General features: G+C 37.4%; 1 protein-coding gene and 1 long non-coding RNA gene across 10 annotated transcripts in view; both read left to right on the forward strand.

Annotated features, from left to right (window-relative positions):
* Window positions 1-4,926, forward strand: part of SLC38A9 (solute carrier family 38 member 9) — an 80,189-nt gene extending 75,263 nt beyond the window's left edge. For 7 of the 8 annotated variants that reach the window (XM_032336220.1, XM_032336218.1, XM_032336217.1 and 4 more), the window contains 2 exons: window positions 2,613-2,702; window positions 4,120-4,926. In XM_032336220.1, coding sequence (XP_032192111.1) covers window positions 2,613-2,702; window positions 4,120-4,285 — 256 coding nt within the window. In that variant the 3' untranslated portion in view covers window positions 4,286-4,926. Of the gene's footprint in view, window positions 1-2,612; window positions 2,703-4,119 lie in introns of those variants that run through there. The other variant, XR_004284004.1, reaches the window with a different exon arrangement.
* A 2,611-nt stretch (window positions 4,927-7,537) lies between these two features.
* LOC116586364 overlaps window positions 7,538-19,083 on the forward strand; it is a 40,101-nt gene continuing 28,555 nt past the window's right edge. For both annotated transcript variants that reach the window (XR_004284007.1, XR_004284006.1), the window contains exon 1: window positions 7,538-8,427. This is a non-coding gene — a long non-coding RNA (uncharacterized LOC116586364). The remainder of the gene's footprint in view (window positions 8,428-19,083) is intronic.

The raw sequence follows: 19,083 nt of genomic DNA on the forward strand, positions 1-19,083 counted from the left end.
GCCGCATCAGGCTCTCTGCTGGGCAGGGAGTCTGCCTCCCCCCCTCTCTCTGCCGACCTCTCTGCCTACTTTTGATTTCTGTCTGTCAAATAAATAAAATCTTAAAAAAAAAAATTGTCTTCAAAAAAATTTTTGTTTCATATTTTCAAAACTTTTTTTTTTTTAAGTTACATTTATTTAAGTAATTTCTGTACTCCATGTGGGGCTCAAACTCACAACTCTGAGATCAAGAGTTGTGTGCCCTTCCAACTAAGCCAGCTAAGTGACCTGCTTTGCTAGTAGGTAATTGGATTCCCTTATCTTCTGCATTCAATCTGTTGCAATATGTTGTTTTCCTTTTTTTTTTTTTTAAGATTTATTTATTCATTTATTTGACAGACCAAGATCACAAGTAGGCAGAGAGGCAGGCAGAGACAGAGGAGGAAGCAGGCTCCCCGCTGAGCAGAGAGCCTGGTGCGGGGCTCGATCCCAGAACTCTAGGATCATGACCCAAGCCGAAAGCAGAGGCCTTAACCGACTGAGCAACCAGGCGCCCCTGTTGTTTTCCTTTAAATATGTGAAGAAAATCTACTCTCATATAGACATGTTAGAAAAAGGAGTATTTTTAATAGCCTTTTCAGATTATTGTGGATATTCTTCTTTGATACTATGCCAAACCTTAACAAGTGGTAGCTTCTAATAAGTTAATTGAATCAGAAATTCAGTAATATTAAAACCCATTGGTCTGTTGTACACTTTGGATCCTTTCACCTATGCATGTTTTGGTACCATGTTTAATCATTTAGAAAATATCATTTCACTGAGTTCTGCAGATCTTCCACACTTCATTATATAATATTAAAACCCACATATATAACATTGCCCCCAGTTTCATTCTAAAGTCCTTAAGTACTGGAAAACTGTCAAGCTAGGGTGGCAAATACAAGCTGTCCAAAATTCTAATTTTTACTCGAAAGCTGAAATTTTATCATTGGCCACACATACCACTAATTGTTTTACTTGAGGTGACAATCTCATAATCATTCATTTAAAAAAAAAAAAAAAAAAAGGTCTGTCAAACACCCAAGTCTGAAGAACCACAGTTTTTGTCTGCCTTTCAAGTAAAAATAGCATTCCTTGGAAAAAAGGGCTAGGTTGCTCACCAGCTCAGTTGCCCAAGCACTTTTCCTCAAGACAACCATTGTACTTCACTGTGTAGCAGATACTCTGTATTATGTACTTCCTAATTGATCACACAGAATAATAAAAATGATGCATGTTCAAAGCATGAGATTTAATAAAACTAATAATTTTTACTTTTTTATGAAGATCTGTTTTTTGGCAGCATTTGGCAGTAAGGCACACAGTATAAAATACACATTGGTGCAACTGTGTATAACTGTGTATAACTGTGCTAAGAGGCCAGCAGTTTTACCCACAATTGCTTTTGCAAATGTCTTTTATGATTTGAAATTAGTATTTATCTCAGTGACTTCCTGAAAGGGTAATGGGAACTTCCCTGGGGTTCGTGGTTATACTATGAGAACCACTTCTTTGGAAAATACACAGAATTATTTCCTTTTACAATACAGAAATAACAGAGGCCCAGCCATTGTCTCAAAGCTCTGGAACAATTTTAAAGTTGGAGTTTATGGCTAAATAGCAAGATCTGAAAGCCTGAGTATCTTTGTAATTCATCAAGATGTATGACTAACTATTTGTGTAAATAATTTTCCTCATTTTAATTCTCTCTGTAATCTTTATCTGGGATTAATTACCCTCTGATAACATGGGCTCACAAAGTTGCTTTGATGCATAAATTTGACTTTTAAGAATCATCTTTTTGGGAAATGGAGTTGTTTCTTGAGCATCAAATTTTATCTACGTTATTTTTCTATTCATGATAAACACTGAGTATCTTTAAGTGGCTGAATCTGAAAAATGAAAACCTACCCATTTCCTTTAGTATAATTTATTTTCCTAATTATAAAAATAAATACAAAAAATATTATAAGATATAGAAAGTTTATTCAATACAGAAAAGAGGAAAAATTGCTCCAAATTCCAAATCATAACATAGTCACTACTGCCTTTTCAGTGTATTTCTTTCTTTGTGATAATTTTTCTAATGTTTTCAGATTTTCTTGTAGTAAAAATCTAGCTAGCTTTTTTCCAGGTTGCCCAGATGAATTTTTACCATCTAGGTAACAATGATAAGTTATTTTGAGTAATCTTTAATATATTCCATCAAGGAAGTTGTTACCTTGCTGTATATATAGGATACTTCTGTTTTGCCACAAATATCTTTATGTTAATAGCTCTTTTCTTATTTTTGTTTATTGTCTTAAGGTATTCCAAATGGAATTATAGAATAAAGAGCGTGAAGTCTGATACATACTACCAGTTTGATCTGTGAATCTTAACCTATTCATATATTTGCACAAAAGGTCGAGGGTCACCGTGCCATCACCAGCATTGAGTATTATTGTTGTCTTATATTTTTGCTGTGACTTTATTGTCAAGTTTAAGAACATTCTCTTTTGAAGGATGTTAATAATGAATGTTATTCTCATATTAATAATTATAATTTATCTTTTTTTATTTTTCCTCCAAATTTTCTCCTCAACTTCTAGCATTTTTCACGTGCTGACTCTTAATCTAATTATTGTGGGAGCTGGAGTGATCATGGCCTGCTTCTACCCAAACATAGGAGGAATCATAAGGTACACCCTATAAGGGAACTGTGCCCCTTCATGTATTGTTCTTTATTTGTATGGTTTTCCTGCCAATACTGTCATTGTGTTGTTAATTTAATTGTATGAAATTCTTGTGTTTAAAACTGCTAACATTCAAATGTAGTTCCCTGGTATCAGTTAAGATGCTTATTTTCTTACATCACACTGCTTCTTCTTGATTCTAGAAGCCCCATTAACCCTTAGACATCTGTCCCTTTCTCTTTTTCTTTTTTCCTTTGTACCTTCTTCTGTTTATCCATAATAGAAAATTTTTTAATATATAGTATATAATTTCCTGAGTACTTAGAGGTCTCTCATTTATTAAGACTGCATTATAACTTTTTTTTGAGGATACCTGAAATATGTTTAATAATAAAGACAACCACTGTGCTGTTTTTACTTTTATTTGCATTTATTTTATGCAGAATTTACTCATGGGCCATAAGTTTTTGTTTCTTCGGTTTCTTCTGGGATATCTTTTTCTCCTGTGCAACTTCTTCTGGTTTAGGAGCAGTCTGCTTCTTTTCAGTAAGGATCATCTCAGTGTGACTGTATTCTAACTTTTTTAACCCATTTCTACTTAAGAACATAATTTCACTGTGAGTTGCAGTCAAAGAGTAAGAGTTTAGGTAGGGGTTTAGATCCCAGGTAGCTCTTTACTTAATATACTCTCTTTAAAAATATTGTGGTAGGTGGAGTAGATGGGGAATAAAATTGTGAACTCAGATTCTCAAGGAAGATGGGTTTCCAGTAATCTAATTTCTCTTCCTTGACCTCTAGAAAGCAGGGCTTAAGTCACTTTTCTGAAGACCCTTACCTAAAATGTAGCACGAAACAAAAGGAAAGAGTATTAGCCTGATGCTTACTGAATATAATCGGACTTACAAATTTCTGTGAAGCTGGAGATAGATTAAGGTACAAGAAAGTTCAGGTTCCTCTGTCAGTCTTATGTTGAGTTATTTTTGTTACTGTCTTTGATAATTATGCTGCACACCACAGAGGTACTCATCTGTTCTCATTCTTAAGCAGATGCTAGCAGTCCTTCAGAAACTCAGAATGCATAATTAGTTTATAAAAGATCAAAGATAGGAAGCCTATCTCCAGATGTTTTTGAGGAAGCAGCCACAAACATGGAGACACAGAAGAACTATGGAGATTGGAAAGATGAATCAAAAACTGTCAGGCAGATGCTATAAATACGAACAGGAAATAATATTTTATATTAACTTAGGAAGTAAAAGGTTTTCAACTCAAACGCTTTATGCAACAACAGTTGAATCACAAATAACTTTGTTGCAATAGCAGACTGAAGAGGTTTTAAATTGTAGTGTATTAACCTTAACTGTAAATCAGAAAAAGCAAAATGCAAGATGAATAATTAACCCCAAAAGTTTGTATTTTGCAGGTATTCAGGAGCAGCATGCGGCCTGGCCTTTGTATTCATATATCCATCTCTCATCTATATGATTTCCCTCCGCCAAGAAGACCGTCTGACATGGCCGAAGTTAATCTTTCACATTTTCATCATCATTTTGGGCCTGGCTAACCTGATTGTTCAGTTTTTTATGTGAAATACTCAATGTCTTCTCAAGATCTTTCATGGCATTTTGAACTTTGACAACAGTTCCACATAAATTGACTTGTAAATGCTGTTGTTGCTGTAATTCTAAGTGTTTTTCCTAAGATAATTTGGAAAAAAGCGGAGGGGAGGGAATAGTGGTCCATGGATAAGTAATTTTGACTAGAGAGGAGAAAGGGGCAAGAAGAATGATCTTTGTCTCTCTTCATATGCACCACCCCTTCATTCTCATTGTCTTTTCTGAGCAGAAGTGTATGCCCTTAGGAAAAATCATGCTGGTTTTTGCTTTTTACAGATATAAGGTGGGTGGGTTTATTTTGACTAGAGTAAAGATTCTCAGGGTATCACAGCAACTATTGCCAGATGCTATTTCTGTTTTATGTTTCGATGTATTCACTTTCATTTTATTACTTGCTAGACAATTTCTGCAGTTTATCCATACATGTACTGTTTGGGTCAGTAAACCGAGTACCTCATTTGTAAAAAGAAATCTCCATGGCATCATGGCATCAGTGTTAATAGAGTGAACTCTTAACTGCATCCTTAATCTCTATATAAAGGAGAGAAAGAAAGAATGTCGGTACAGGCTCTTTGGTAATGAACCTTACACAAAATAAATGAACTGGGAGAGTTTTTTGCGTCCGACTTCTTTTTTCTAAGCCAGTACTAGTAACTTAGGTCAAAATTCTAGCTCCCCCAGCCATATTTTGTGTAGGAACCAGTATAATTATCCCCATAGGCCCAAGAGCTCTTTTGCTTTTTGAATCCCTGAGCATTGCATAAGATGTCATGACAGGACCAATGGGGAAGCATGTAGGAAGCATGGAAGAGAATATTGGGTACATGAGTCCCTACAGAGAAGAAAGAAAATGGAGAAGGGGGCAGAAGAGTGAGGCTTCCTTCCCAGCATATGTGAGGGGTTGAAGTATCTCTTTACCACAAGAAAGGACTAATCATTTTTGAGGTTAGACTTCCAAGAAGGGGATGCCCCCCACGCCCCACCCCCCTGGCCACAGCCTTACTTCTTGGCATGGTAGAAGTTAAATCCCCATAAGAAAATCTCTTTGGATCTGAGAAAAGGATTAGGGAATCTAAATTCTTGAAATTAACTCTCCTCTTTTTCACTGAAACTAAAATCTGAACCAGAATTCAAATCCGTATCTACCATGTAATACAGCCTTCATGTTCAGCTTGAAAAGTTAGATTTCTCTAACTTTAGGCTTACATTAAAGGTCTATTTTGTTAGTCCACATCCTAGGATAATGTTTAGGTTTCTGTTACTTCCTTCTTTTGAGAAAGACAAAAATGGTTTTTGAAAGACAGGTGAAGTGGTTTTTTTTAAGCCTGCTAAAGAGCCCAAGGTTTGAGACCAGCCACAATTTCTTTCAGGAAAGCTTTCTATCCATTCTATAGACAGGTGTATGGAAAAATCATAGTATTTCTTATAATAGGTATTTCTTCAAGTTCTCCCTGCAAAAGTCTCGTGAAAATTTGAAAGCATACCACAAAAGTAGAGAAAATAATAGGATAATCCTCCCACATCCCTATCCCCTATATTTAATAATTATAAAACTTAGCTGTATTTGCTTCATCTATCCTTTTTTCCTTTTCCACTGTAATACTTTAAAGCCAATCTCGGGCATTATGTTACTTCATCTTAATAGTAATTGGAGCCATTCTCAAAAGTTTTTGTTAGCAGAAACTGCTGGTAGAAGTCAGGTTGATTAGAAGATTTTGCATTAAGTATCTGTAACCCTATGTTAACCTCTTAAATAAAGTATATGCATGGAGGAGATGTCTCTGTGCTTGGGATCTACTACATCTTTGTGACTTCAGTCTTGTTCAGTTAGAGACAAAGGAATCAAAAGCTACATAGCTCCTTGAGACCCATGTTTAATCCCCGTTTATCCTTAGTCTCCTCCCTCATCTTGGAAAACTTGAGAGACAGAATTTTCTTTTTTTTTTTTTTTTTAATATTTTATTTATTTATTTGACAGAGAGAGAGAGAGCATGAGCAGAGGGAGAAGCAGGCTCCATCCCAGGACCCTGGGACCATGACCTGAGCTGAAGACAGACACTTAACAAATGAGCCACCCAGGCACCCCGAGAGACAGAATTTTCATTGCCTCTTTTCAGTAATATACTTGAATGTTTTAACACATGGAAAATGACTTGGTAATATTTTTGTCCATGTAATGATCAAAGTGAATATGACAATGAATGCATTATTTACTAAATTAAAAAGCAATGTGGATATTTGGTTTTTGTTTTCTTTAAAAGTCTTGATAATTTAGAACTTCCAAAATCCTACATTAGGCTTATGCTGAATAATTTTGCCTTCTTAAGTTTCTTTTCATGAAACTGATACCTTCGACTTGTTGTTTAGCTTGGCCAGATGCTCTTCATGTGAGTGTGTATATCCTGGCTCACACACTGGAATGATGAGATATGAATTCATTTGGATCACATTATAATTAATTGCAGGCTTTCTCTACTGTCCTTTTGAATTTTCTAATTAAATTTATTTTACTTTTTGCTCTGATGTGGTTAACCTCAGTTTCTTTGAATTTAGCTTATTTAACACACAACTGAGGACATTATAAAATTTAAAATGGCTTGTTTAGAGAAGTGTTCCCTAGAAAGGTTCTGGATGAAAATACGGTATGCTCATACTAGGCCAAAAAGAACAAAGAAATGTCCTCTGACATTTGATACCTGTGGATAATTGTCCAGAATGAGTTGTCATCACATCCAAAAAATGTATTGCAATAAAGAATAAATTCACCCACAAAAAGGGACTGTATTAAAGGGAAATACTCATTTATGTTTTACAATATCTATTTTGGCATTTGTTTCCATAAATGATTGAGTAAACTACCACATCAGTGTTTTGGAGGAGTCAAAGATGTGTAAGATTTCATTCATATTATAAAAGAACCTTAATATAGTAATGAACTATGTATGTAGTCAACTATATTGCAAGGGATCATTAGAGAAAACAAAACCCTTTCTAGCTGGGGTCCCCAGGGAGGGCTGGTAAAGGAAATGTGGGGTAAAGCAGCAAGGACCCATTTACAGGCTCCTCCTAAGAACTGTCCTAATTTTTAGATATTTGATAGTTTCACTGTCATATGGGATCATTTAAAGTATAATTGCTTTTATTTTGGCAATTATATATTATTGTAAGTATTATAAATATTTTTTTTTTCTAAGAAATTTTATGGGAAGTATTTAACTGCCTCTGGATATTATTTATTATTCTCTTTGTATTTTTAACACTACATTATTCATTTCTATGAACCTTGGATAGCAAAGCACAATTGCTTAATATGGGAAATAAGTAATAACATATTGGGCCATACAAATAGATTCCATAAAACTTTCTCTCCAAAGACTTGACTTACTTAAATACCAGGATACAAAATGTCAAATGTTTGAGCTCATTGATAAAAGCAGAAAATATTGATGTTGCATGTTCTCTTTACAAAGCACTGATCTTCCTGCTTTTTAGAATCTGGTGGTGGCTGTTTGTTTTCTTATCCCAATTTGAATGTCCAAAACAAAAGCCAGACCTAGTTGACACTTAAACAATAGAATGTTACATTAGTTTGTGTTCCAAAGTGAAATGTGCACAGGCAGCCTGGCTGGCCCCAGTTTCACAGTTGACTGCTGACTTCACTTCAGATTACATAAACATGTATTGCAAAACAGCTCTGACGGGAACCTCATAACCTAAACAGCATTCTCTGAAATGTAACTTGTCTTTTTATATAAAAGGAAAAATTAAATCAGAATTATTTTGAAGAAAAACAACTCCAGGATTTTGTTCAATTGAATTTTACCAGGAAATGCTATTGCCTAGTAGCACTGACCTTGGGGCAGAGAGAAGCTGAAGTCACGTATTTTGGAGGGTCAGACTTCTCTAGTGACTTCACGTGTGTCACATCAAGTTAATCAAGTGACTGGAGCATCTATTACCTTAGGCCACAAGGAGCCCTCCTTTAGTATTCCATCCTGGAGAAAGGTATGTGCTGGGTTATGTTCACCAAGATCTAAAATGATCACACCTTTTGGACAATAAACTGTTGTGATCTCGCCCTGCAAGAACCTTACAAAATGAAGGTGGCATTTCAGGTAAGTGTACCCTAGTTTCTGGCAAAGAGCTAAGTGTCATAATCTTCTAGAGCTATTTAAGGGCAATAAAAAGCTTTACTTTTCTGCCCTCCCTTAGTAAAATTTCCTTCTTTTCCCTCAATGTCATTTTTTTGCATATTTTCTTACTCTTCTGTCTTTTTAAAAATTAAAATGTTCGCCATTCTCCTTATTCATCATGGGCCATAAAGTAAGGATTGCAGTTGGGATTGGGACTAGAAAGAGCATACTCTAGATTTTTCCTCCTTTCGCCCTCACTTGATCCCAAGTGATGTAGTTTTGTTGGGTCATAGCAGACACTTAATGCACACTTAAATTAATGAGACAGATTTTGACTTTAATGGAAAGCAATCAGTTAATTGCTATTTTCTAAAATTTTATTCCATCAGCCCTCCTCCCCCCCCCCAAAAAAATAGAACTGGTTCAATCAGATTCAGAATTAGACCTTAAATCAATGTTCTTACTGAATGCCAGACCCTGTGCTAAACACAGAGTGTATAGTAATGAACAAAGTGGATGTAGCCTTGACGCTTAGCATTTTTTTTTTTTAAGATTTTATTTATTTATTTGAGAGCACCAGCAGGGGAAGAGGGAGAGGGAGAAGCAGAGTCCCCACTGAGCAGGAAGCCCGATGTGGGGTTCCATTCCAGGACCCTGGGATCATGACCTGAGCCAAAGGCAGACACTTAACCAACGAAGCCACCCAGGAGCCCCAGTTTAGCTTCCTTTGCCCTCTGTACCAACAGCTGGTCATTTTCACTAGTTGTGACTGAAATGCCAGGCATTGAGCTTTTCCTGCTGGTCTGTCTCCATTGAATGCTGGGATGTAGGCATATCATACACCTTTTGAAGAGGTGAGTACGGGACAGGTGCAATAAATGCAAATTTATGTTGCACGTTTATCAAGATAACACTTTTTTAAAGAAAATTTCTCAAAATTCTAGGGTAATCACATAAAACAATATAGACATGTGGACAAAAACTGGAAGGGAGAGAATAAACATGGGTGAATAAACATGGGTGACCTGATGAGGTGATGGGATTCTAGGAATATCATTTCTATTGTCACTTAATTATTTACATAACATATTTCTTAAAAGGATGTCTAGAAAAAATCATGGAAAAGAAGTTTTGCAGAAATAAATCTATATTCAACCCATGAAGTTAAAGAGCAACCTACAAACAACCTTTGGAACAGGTGAGAGAGATCTTTTGTTATAGGGCAGACCCAGGATTGTGGGGCTGGACGCTTATATAATTTGGAGTTCCCCTTTAAGGAAATACATGCAAAATTAGGAAAGCAGCCATGCAAATGAGGAGCCCATGACTTAAGCGTCTCTCTAGCTTTAATGCTAGAGAGGGTGGGGGCATTTAGGAGGTTGAAGGAGATAAAATGAAAAGTTTTCTGCCCTCACATATGTCAAACTACATTCCTCTGCTACCTTTAAGAACTCTAACTTTTACCAAATCTGAGCTTCTATTTCTGGAAGAGTCAAACAGGATTTAGCAAAGTAGCATGGGGTACAAATTCATTAATGGTTAACTTGGGGTCAAAATCGGATATTTTTATTTTTTAGATTAGAGTTTTTAGGTGGGTCTTGCAGTAGGTTTTGTTATTGTTGTTATTGTTTCTTTTAATTTTTACAGAGATGAAGAGTATAAAGAATACTGTCTCATTGTCCAATAGCTATTTAATGAATTTCAGAATAGCTGAGGAACGTTTTAAGGGCTCTTGATGTAAGAACACACTACCAAGAGCAACATTTATTTATTTACAGTGCTGTGTCCCAAAAAGGATCTGTTTCTACCACACTAAAGTAAAATCAGCTCTTAAGGATTAACTTGAACATTTTCTAGAAAATAAATTAGAAATCTTTGACACTCTGGGGGTGCCTGGTTGGCTCAGTTGTTAAGTGTCTGCCTTCAGCTCAGGTCATGATCCCAGGGTTCTGAGATCGAGCCCCGAATCCGGCTCCCTGCTCTGTGGGAGGCCTGTTATCCCTCTCCCACTCCCCCTGCTTGCATTCCCTCTCTCACTGTGTCTCTGTCAAAAAAAAAAAAAAAATTTATGACACTCCTTAAGTAGAGGAAACTGAAATGATTCAAATAAATTACTCCTTAATGCCATCTCATAGTCCTTTATTGTATGAAGATTAAACCTATTTCAGTGCAGTAAACTTTTACTGATTGTCCCAGATTTTGGAAAGGCACATAGAGTCATTCTTCCCAGTGCTGCCAGAATCCAGTATTTAATGACACTGTTTATATTCATCGTCTGTAAAATCGTTCAGTGCCCCAATAGAAAAGGTCAAGGACCTTTGCAGCAGACAATTCTCAGAGGAAAAACTGCGAATAAACATGAAGAGGAAAAAAAGTTCAGGGTCAAACTAGTGATCCATGCTAATGGATAACCTCAGAAACATAATGTGAGTGAAAGAAGCCAGAAGCAAAATGCAACATCTGTATGGTTCCATGTATATGAAATGTCTAGAAAGACAAATTTATAGGAACAGAAAGCAAACTGATAGCTGTCTGGACCTGGGCACAGGAGCAGGGATTAATCATTAACAGGTATTGGGGGGGAACGTTGTAGGATGACAGTGTTGGCAGGGTTCTTGTCTCACAGAGTTGAAGAATTAATCTCATGGACAAAAGGGTGAAGTGCAAGTGAAAGTTTATTAAGGCAAGGTGAGAACAGAAAGGAAAGCTCTCTAGAGAAAAAGGGGTCCTGAATGGGTTGCCACTGATGGCTTTTATGGTTAGTCTTTTATAGAAAACTGACCAGGGAACTTGGTAAATATCTTGTCTATAACATTTAAGACAAGGTGGATTTGTAAATATGAACGTATCCCATCTATATAGAACAAACAAGGTAGATTAGTTTTTTTGTTTTGTTTTGTTTTGTTTTTTAAAGATTTTATTTATTTATTTGACAGAGATCACAAGCAGGCAGAGAGACAGGCAGAGAGAGAGAGGAGGAAGCAGGCTCCCTGCTGAGCAGAGAGTCTGATGCAGGGCTCGATCCGATCCGAGGACCCTGAGATCATGACCTGAGCCGAAGGCAGCGGCTTAACCCACTGAGCCATCCAAGCGCCCCCAACATAGATTAGTTATGTTCCCTTCTCTGTGGTTAGTATCTTGTCTGTAAAGTTTCTCCACATCTGGGATTTCTGTGAGCCTGCTTAGGTAGCCCCCTGCATGACCCTAGCCTCACTCCCTGTATGTCTCTCCCTACCTAGCCTCTCCTATCCCTTACTCAACAGAAATATTCTAAAAGCGGATTGTGGTAATGGTTATACAACTACATAATTTCTAAAATCATTGGGTTGTATACGTACACTGGCTGAATTTTATAGCATATGAATTATCCCTCAAAGCTGTTAAAGAAAAAGGTTCAATCTTACTAGCCAAAAAAAAAAAAAAAGTAACTTTAAATGCTTTTCTACTTGACAAATACTAAAATAACAACAACAACAATAATAATTATAGTACTCTGACAAAGATGTGGAAAATGGACACTCAGACACATGCATATGCGTGGGTGCAGATTTCCTGTGAGTTATTTGGCAATAGGCACCAAAGCTTCAAAGTGGGCCTTTGACTCATTTCCAGAGGAATATGCTAATGAAATGATTGGACAAATGTTGACATACACACACAGAAATGTTCATCTCTTTATTCTTTATATTAGAAAAGTTAGAAACAACCTTAATGTCCAACAGCAGGAGATAAGTCATGGAATAGCCATCTAACAGAATACTGTGTAGCTATTCAAATGATGATGCAGATGTATAAATGTCACATCAAAAGAGGTTTCTAAATATTAGTGAAGAGAGATTACAGTTAGCTATAGAATTAAAAACATTTATACATATATAAATATCCATTTATACATATATAAGGGGCTAGGAGTTTATATAAAAATATTACTATTAGGGACACCAGGGTGGCTCAGTGGGTTAAGCCTTGGCCTTCAGCTCAGGTCATGGTCTCAGGGTCTTGGGATCGAGCCCCGCATCCGGCTCTCTGCTCGGGAGAGAGCCTGCTTCCTCTTCTCTCTCTGCCTGCCTCTCTGCCTACTTGTGATCTCTCTCTCTGTTAAATAAATAAAATTTTTTTAAATTTTTTATTTTTTTCTTAACATATAATGTATTATTAGCCCCAGGGGTACAGGTCTATGAATCGCCAGGTTTACACACTTCTTCATAGCACATAACTTCCCCAATGTCCATAACCCCACCACCCTCTCCCTACCCCCCTCCCCCCAGCAACCCTCAGTTTGTTTTGTGAGATTAAGAGTCTCTTATGGTTTGTCTCCCTCCCGATCCCATGTTGTTTCAAAATAAATAAAATCTTTTTAAAAAAATGAACATTAGGTGCTAGGACTACTGGGTATTTTTTTATTGTCTTGTTTATCTGTATTTTCTAAAGTGTTAAAATGTATTCATGTTTTATGAAAACAGCAATGAAAGTGTGTGGTTTTTTTTTTAAATATTTATTTATTTGACAGACAGATCACAAGTAGGCAGAGAGGCAGGCACAGAGAGAGGAAGAAGCAGGTTCCCTGCTGAGCAGAGAGCCCGATGCGGGGCTCCATCCCAGGACCCTGGGATCCTGACCTGAGCTGAAGGCAGAGGCTTTAACCCACTGAGCCACCTGGGCGCCCCTGAAAGTGTTTTCTTAAAATAAAATCTTTCACCAACTTCTCATCACTTAAAACGAACTTTAAGGATCTCTTTTGATAGTAATAAAAACCCCTTGGACCTTCACACAATAGTACTTTCCGTGTTTATCGATTGATAAAAATAATGGCAGAAAGCTACCCTAACTTCTATAGCACTTGGTTAGAGAGACAGCCATGCTTAATATATAAGTAGTCCTATAATAAAGGGTATGACTGAGTTTACAGGAGAAAGTGATTAATTTTGACTGAGTGATTAGGAATTGCTTCCCAGAGTAGGGTCTATTTGAATTAGACTTATTTTGCCAAGTTGAGAAAGGAAAAAGGAGGAATTAAAAAAAAAAAAAGAAAAAAAAAAAGACTTGGGCCCCTTGATAGACTTGGAATTCATTCTGTAGAAAAATGGAGATATCTCACCAGTTGCTCCCTGAACTTCCAGGTCTCCGGCTATCCCTAGCACTAGTCGGACTTGCTTCCCAGTGTCCTAACCCCACTTTCATCTCATCTCCTTGTCAAAAACCACTGACAGCATGGACAATAAATTTCCTTGTTAGGATGCTAACTAAATTGGCATTTTAATTTGACAAAGAGTTTGCTTACCTGGCCAAATATATGTTTGGGTGGTAAGAAAAAGTACTAGGCAAGGCACAAAAGAACTGGTTTCTAATCCTGACTTTGCCCTGGACTCACTGAACAGACTAGCTGTATGACATACAGAAGTTAAAGTCATCCTCAGTTCTCTCTTTTCCAAAATAGGAAGGTTATCATAGTACCTCTGTTACCTAACTCACGTAGTTGTTTAGAAGAATTTAAACACTGTATTTGAAATCACTTTATTAAACGGTGATACATAAATGCTTAGTTTTAGGACTCTATGATTACATTTCTGAAAATACTTCGTGGATTGGGCCGGACCCCTTCTACTGAGAGGCTTGATAGCTTGGCAAGAGAAGCATGGCAGTGGGTTGGCAAAAGCAACCTTGTCTTCCTTATGTAATCAGATCAGTGGTTTTCAAGTAAGTGTGGGTGGTAAAACATCTGGGTATCATAGAAGCACAAAATTTTGGTGTATTTAATTATGTCAAACAAATCAATTGGCACTATTAATTTTTTATTTTTTATTTTTTATTTTTTTGGCAAAAGTGTGATTATACCTGAATGCAAATACAAAGTAATGGAGATACCCTACTTCCCAGTTCTTGCCTCAGTCTAAGCCCAAAGTAGGGTTAACTTGAGCTCTTTACTCATTATAGCAGTCAGGGTTCTCCAGAGAAATAGAACCAATAGAAGAGAATGGGGTGTGGAGGGGTGCATAGTATTTATTTTAAGAATCGACTCATGATTATAGAGACTAACAAGACCACAGTCTGCAGGGGAGGCTAGCAGGCTGGATGTTGCAGTTTCAGGGTCTAAAGGCAATGTGCTGGCAGAATTCCCTCTTCCTCAGGGAGTGTCATTCTTTTTCTTGAGGTCTTCAAGTATTGGGTGAGGCCCATCCACATTATGGAGGGTGATCTGCTTTACTCAAAGGTGTTAATGTCATCAAAAAACAAAAACAAAAACAAAACAAAAAAAACCTTCACAACAATGTCCAGATATGTTTGACCAAATATCTGGATACTGTGTCCTAAACAAGTTGACACAGTTAACCATGTCACTCACCACCTTACAAATCACAGCAGCAAGTAGCAAATCATTTTCTCTCCTTCTTCTCTGACTTCTTTGGGAATTCCCTAAAACTATGACTATCCAAGGGTGCTGCTTGATTGGATGTGCCATATTAGAGAAACAGCATATCATATAATGGCAGAATCAGCGGATAGCATCTCTGGAACCCTTAGGCATGAGACCCAACTGGGACAGCTTACACAGACCAGGCAGTCCTGAGACCTAGACTGAGGTACATGAATGGATCCTCTGGTCAGGCCATTGCTCAAGGCACAGCAGGAAACAGAGCCCTCACAAAGCAATTCTAACCCCTGTCCATGGGGCTCAGCACCTCCTTGACCTTAGATGAGCCTAAAAGGCAGTGTTAGGTCAAGTTTAGGTGGCCTCTCTCTCATGGGACACTCAGAGCCTCTCTGATTACAAGTGATTGTTCTCTTCACGTTTACTAGTCATTTTGAGGTTTCCTTTAATTGTTTATTATGCAAGTCTAAATCATCTCAGATATCCTGCTACTCTGAATCCTGATTTGAAATCTTGGCAAAGGTATATTTTGTTGTTTTTCTAGGTCCTTTTTATATAGCTCTCTTGGTTCCTTTGTTTCCTGTGACTTTTTGCCTGATAGCTAGAATATGATTAATGCTCTGTGGTTAATCAGATTTAGTCTGCTGCAGGAATCATTTTAGTTTATCAAGTTAACTCTAGAGGATTCTCTCAGAGAACAAGTTAAGTTTTGGAGGGGTTCCAGTGGTTCTCAACCCTGACCTACTTTACTCGGCTCAGTACTGCACCCAGAACAGCCAAACTACGTTCCCCAGCACTCCTCAACTGTGTGGAAATTGCCTGTCGTTACTCACAGCTCTCTTCAACTGAAGAGAGGGGGGCAGGAGCACAAAAAGTTGAAAACTCTAATAGATTAATATTTTTTAAAGATTTTTTAAAGATCTTTTTTAAAGTAATGTCTACCCTCAACGTGGGGCTTCAACTCAGAATCCCAAGATCAAGAATTGCATGCTCCACTGACCAAGTCAGTCAGACAGCTCTCTAATAGATTAATATTAAGATATTCTATTAGAGGCCCCTGGGTGGCTCAGTTGGTTAACATTGGACTCTAGGTTTCAGCTCAGGTTGTGATCTCAGGGTCCTGGGATTGAGACCCTCCCGGAGCCTCGCTTTAGGCCTCCTTTCTCTCTCAATCTCTCTTCCTCTCCAAGATAAACAAATAAATCTGGGGCCCCTGGGTGGCTGAGTCAGTTGAGTGTCTGCCTTCAGCACAGGCCCTGATCCCAGAGTGCTGGAAGCGAGCCCTATATTGGGCACCAGTGAGAGAGTCTGCTTGTCCCTCTCTCTCTGTGCCTCCTCCTTGCTTGTGCTTGCTTGCTCTCCTCTCTCTCTCAAATATACAAATAAATAAAATCGTAAAAAAAAAAAAAAAAAGAAGAAATCTTTTAAAAAGAAGATTCTAGGGGTGCCTGGGTGGCTCAGTGGGTTAAAGCCTCTGCCTCTGGCTGCCATCTGGCTCTCTGCTCACCAGGAAGCCTGCTTCCCTTCCTCTCTCTCTGGCTGCCACTCTGCCTACTTGTGATCTCTGTCTGTCAAATAAATAAATAAATAAAAATCTAAAAAAAATTTAAATTTTTAAAAAGATTCTATTTTACATTAGTAGAGAGCAAATATATTTTATGATTTGAAGGGTATGATCCACATGTAATCCCCCCTAACCCTTTATTTCAGTCATCCATACCTTCAACAAAACAGTCATCATTGACTACAGATAATAATAAGATCAGATGGGAGCACTTGGGTGGCTCAGTTGGTTGAGCGACTGCCTTCTGCTCGCGCCGTGGTCCTGGAGTCCCGGGATCAAGTCCCGCATTGGGCTCCCAGCTCCTCAGGGAGTCTGCTTCTCCCTTTGACCTTCTCCTCGCTCATGCTCTCTCTCACTGTCTCTCTCTCAAATAAATAAATAGAATATTTTTTTAAAAAAAGAGATCAGATGTATTATGAATACTCCTTTTTATTGGAGGTCCAGAGAGAATGATAGAATGAAGCATCAACTTTCATGTATAGCAATATATAAATAAAAATTTCTTCTTTAAAATCTTTTGTCCTTCAGAAAACTATCAGTTTATTCTCTCTGAGTAAATATTAACATGGCCTCAAAACAGAATAATTATAAATCATTCAATTTCGGAATACTTTTTTTTTTCTTTTCTCTTTCTCTTTTTTCCTTGCTAATCACAAACCACAACGTGAATTTCTGCGGGAGCCAGGATGCCATGTCACAAAAGATCAGTCTGGCTTCAGAGACTCTTCTTATTTTCCCTGCATGGAAGACAGATGTTTTTTGTTGAATCAGGACCATAATTTGCATCTGGTAGGACAATGGGCCATATTCTCCTCTCCTGTCTACACACAGAGCTGCATTGACAACAACAAGAGTTGCCCAGAGAGAGGCAGAATTTGGCTCTGCCAGCGCAAAATTCAGCCTGATTTTAAAGAGGAAATGCTGCAGTTAACATTCAGTGAAGAGCAAACCAGCTAGTGTATCTGGAAGTTTCCTTTAAAATTTCTTGAAATTTTCCTTTGAAATTTCCAGCCCAGCGTATGAAGTAATTCCAGACTCTAATGAGCTTCAGAAGCCTCTCCGGCTGTAAATAAGAACCAAAATGATAGTCTGTATTGGATCCAGGAGTTTCTTAGCCAGTGGATAAATTATTGTTATGCTCTATGTCCTGGTTTTCCCTCAGTGATTGATGTGTTCTCTTCTGTTTCCAGAAGTTTTTTCTAATATTCACCCTTCTTCAAAAGTGACCCTGAAAGATGAGTCAAAAGTTCCATACCTGTTTTCCATATGGGGAAGCTGAAGGCCCAGAAAAGTTAAGCAAATTTTTTACTTGTGCAACAAAGGAACTCTGGGTTCTCACGTGGTTATGGAAATAGAGTCAAAATGGAGATGAGACTTCTGCTTCCTTAGGTTATCTTTCCTATTTGTTTAAAACGAAATCCTTTACATTTTATCAGTTCCTAGGAGATTGCTTTTTTGACTCATGTAATTTGGAATCCTCTCTAATTAGAACCAGGACATCTCAGTCCTTCATTATGAAGAACTCTTAAGTCTCTTCTCCCCGATACAAATACAGCCCTTTTCTGGCTGAGCAGATCATTGCTGATAGTGTTCACCCATATTGTACGGAGGGCTTAGAGAGAGATTCGTTTAATTCTGCAGTCTATTGTCTTTGAAACCTATATAACCCACGCATTCTGGGTTTTTTTGTTTTGTTTTGTTTTTCTTAGTAAAACTAAGAATTTATCTTCAGAGTTTCCTTATTTACTTTTAGGTTCCAAGATCTTTTGATCCTCTGGATTAAGAAATAAAGTAGATTTAACCTTGAAAAAGGAGAAAATGTAGAGAGGGAGTTATCGGTTTTGTGAATTTCAGATTTTCCCAAGGGACAAAAATGAAAAAGGGATAATTCTATTTTTTTAAGACCACAAAATTCTTGAACTATATGACATACTTCCTTTTTTTAGAATGAAATTTGAAGGAATCTTAGAGATTTTTTTTTTTTTTTAAAGATTGTATTTATTTGACAGAGAAAAAGGTCACAAGTAGGCAGAGAGGCAGGCAGAGAGAGACGGGGAAGCAGGCTTCCTGCTGAGCAGAGAGCCCAGTGAGCTGGATCCCAAGACCCTGAAATCACGACCTGGGGCAAATGCAGAGGCTTAACCCACTAAGCCTCCAGGTGCCCAGGAATCTTAGAGATTTTTAGTTCAATCTTCCTATCTTACAGATGAAGAAATTAAATTCAAATGAGTTGTAGTAAATCTTAGAGCTATTTCCACGTCAATATGTATAAACTTATTCTTTTTTTTTTAATTTTAAAAATTTTTTTTATAAACGTAAAATGTATTTTTATCCCCAGGGGTACAGGTCTGTGAATTGCCCGGTTTACACACTTCACAGCACTCACCATAGCACATACCCTCCCCAATGTCCATAACCCCACTCCCCTCTCCCGACCCTACTCCCTCCAGCAACCCTCAGTTTGTTTTGTGAGATTAAGAGTCACTTATGATTTGTCACTCTCCTGATCCAACTTATTCTTTTTAAAAACTGTGTAACTGTTTATTAGGATGTACCTTAATTTCTAGCAATTTTTCTTTGAGGAATATTTTTTCTCTGAAGAATATTTTATTTCCAATTTTTCTCTACTAAAAATGGTGCAATGAATACTCTTGTATAGGTATCTTAGCTCAATGAATGAGTATTTTTATAAGATAGATAGCAA

The sequence above is a fragment of the Mustela erminea genome, chromosome 3, assembly GCF_009829155.1.
Source record: "Mustela erminea isolate mMusErm1 chromosome 3, mMusErm1.Pri, whole genome shotgun sequence".
In the NCBI taxonomy this organism is placed as follows: Eukaryota; Metazoa; Chordata; class Mammalia; order Carnivora; family Mustelidae; genus Mustela; species Mustela erminea.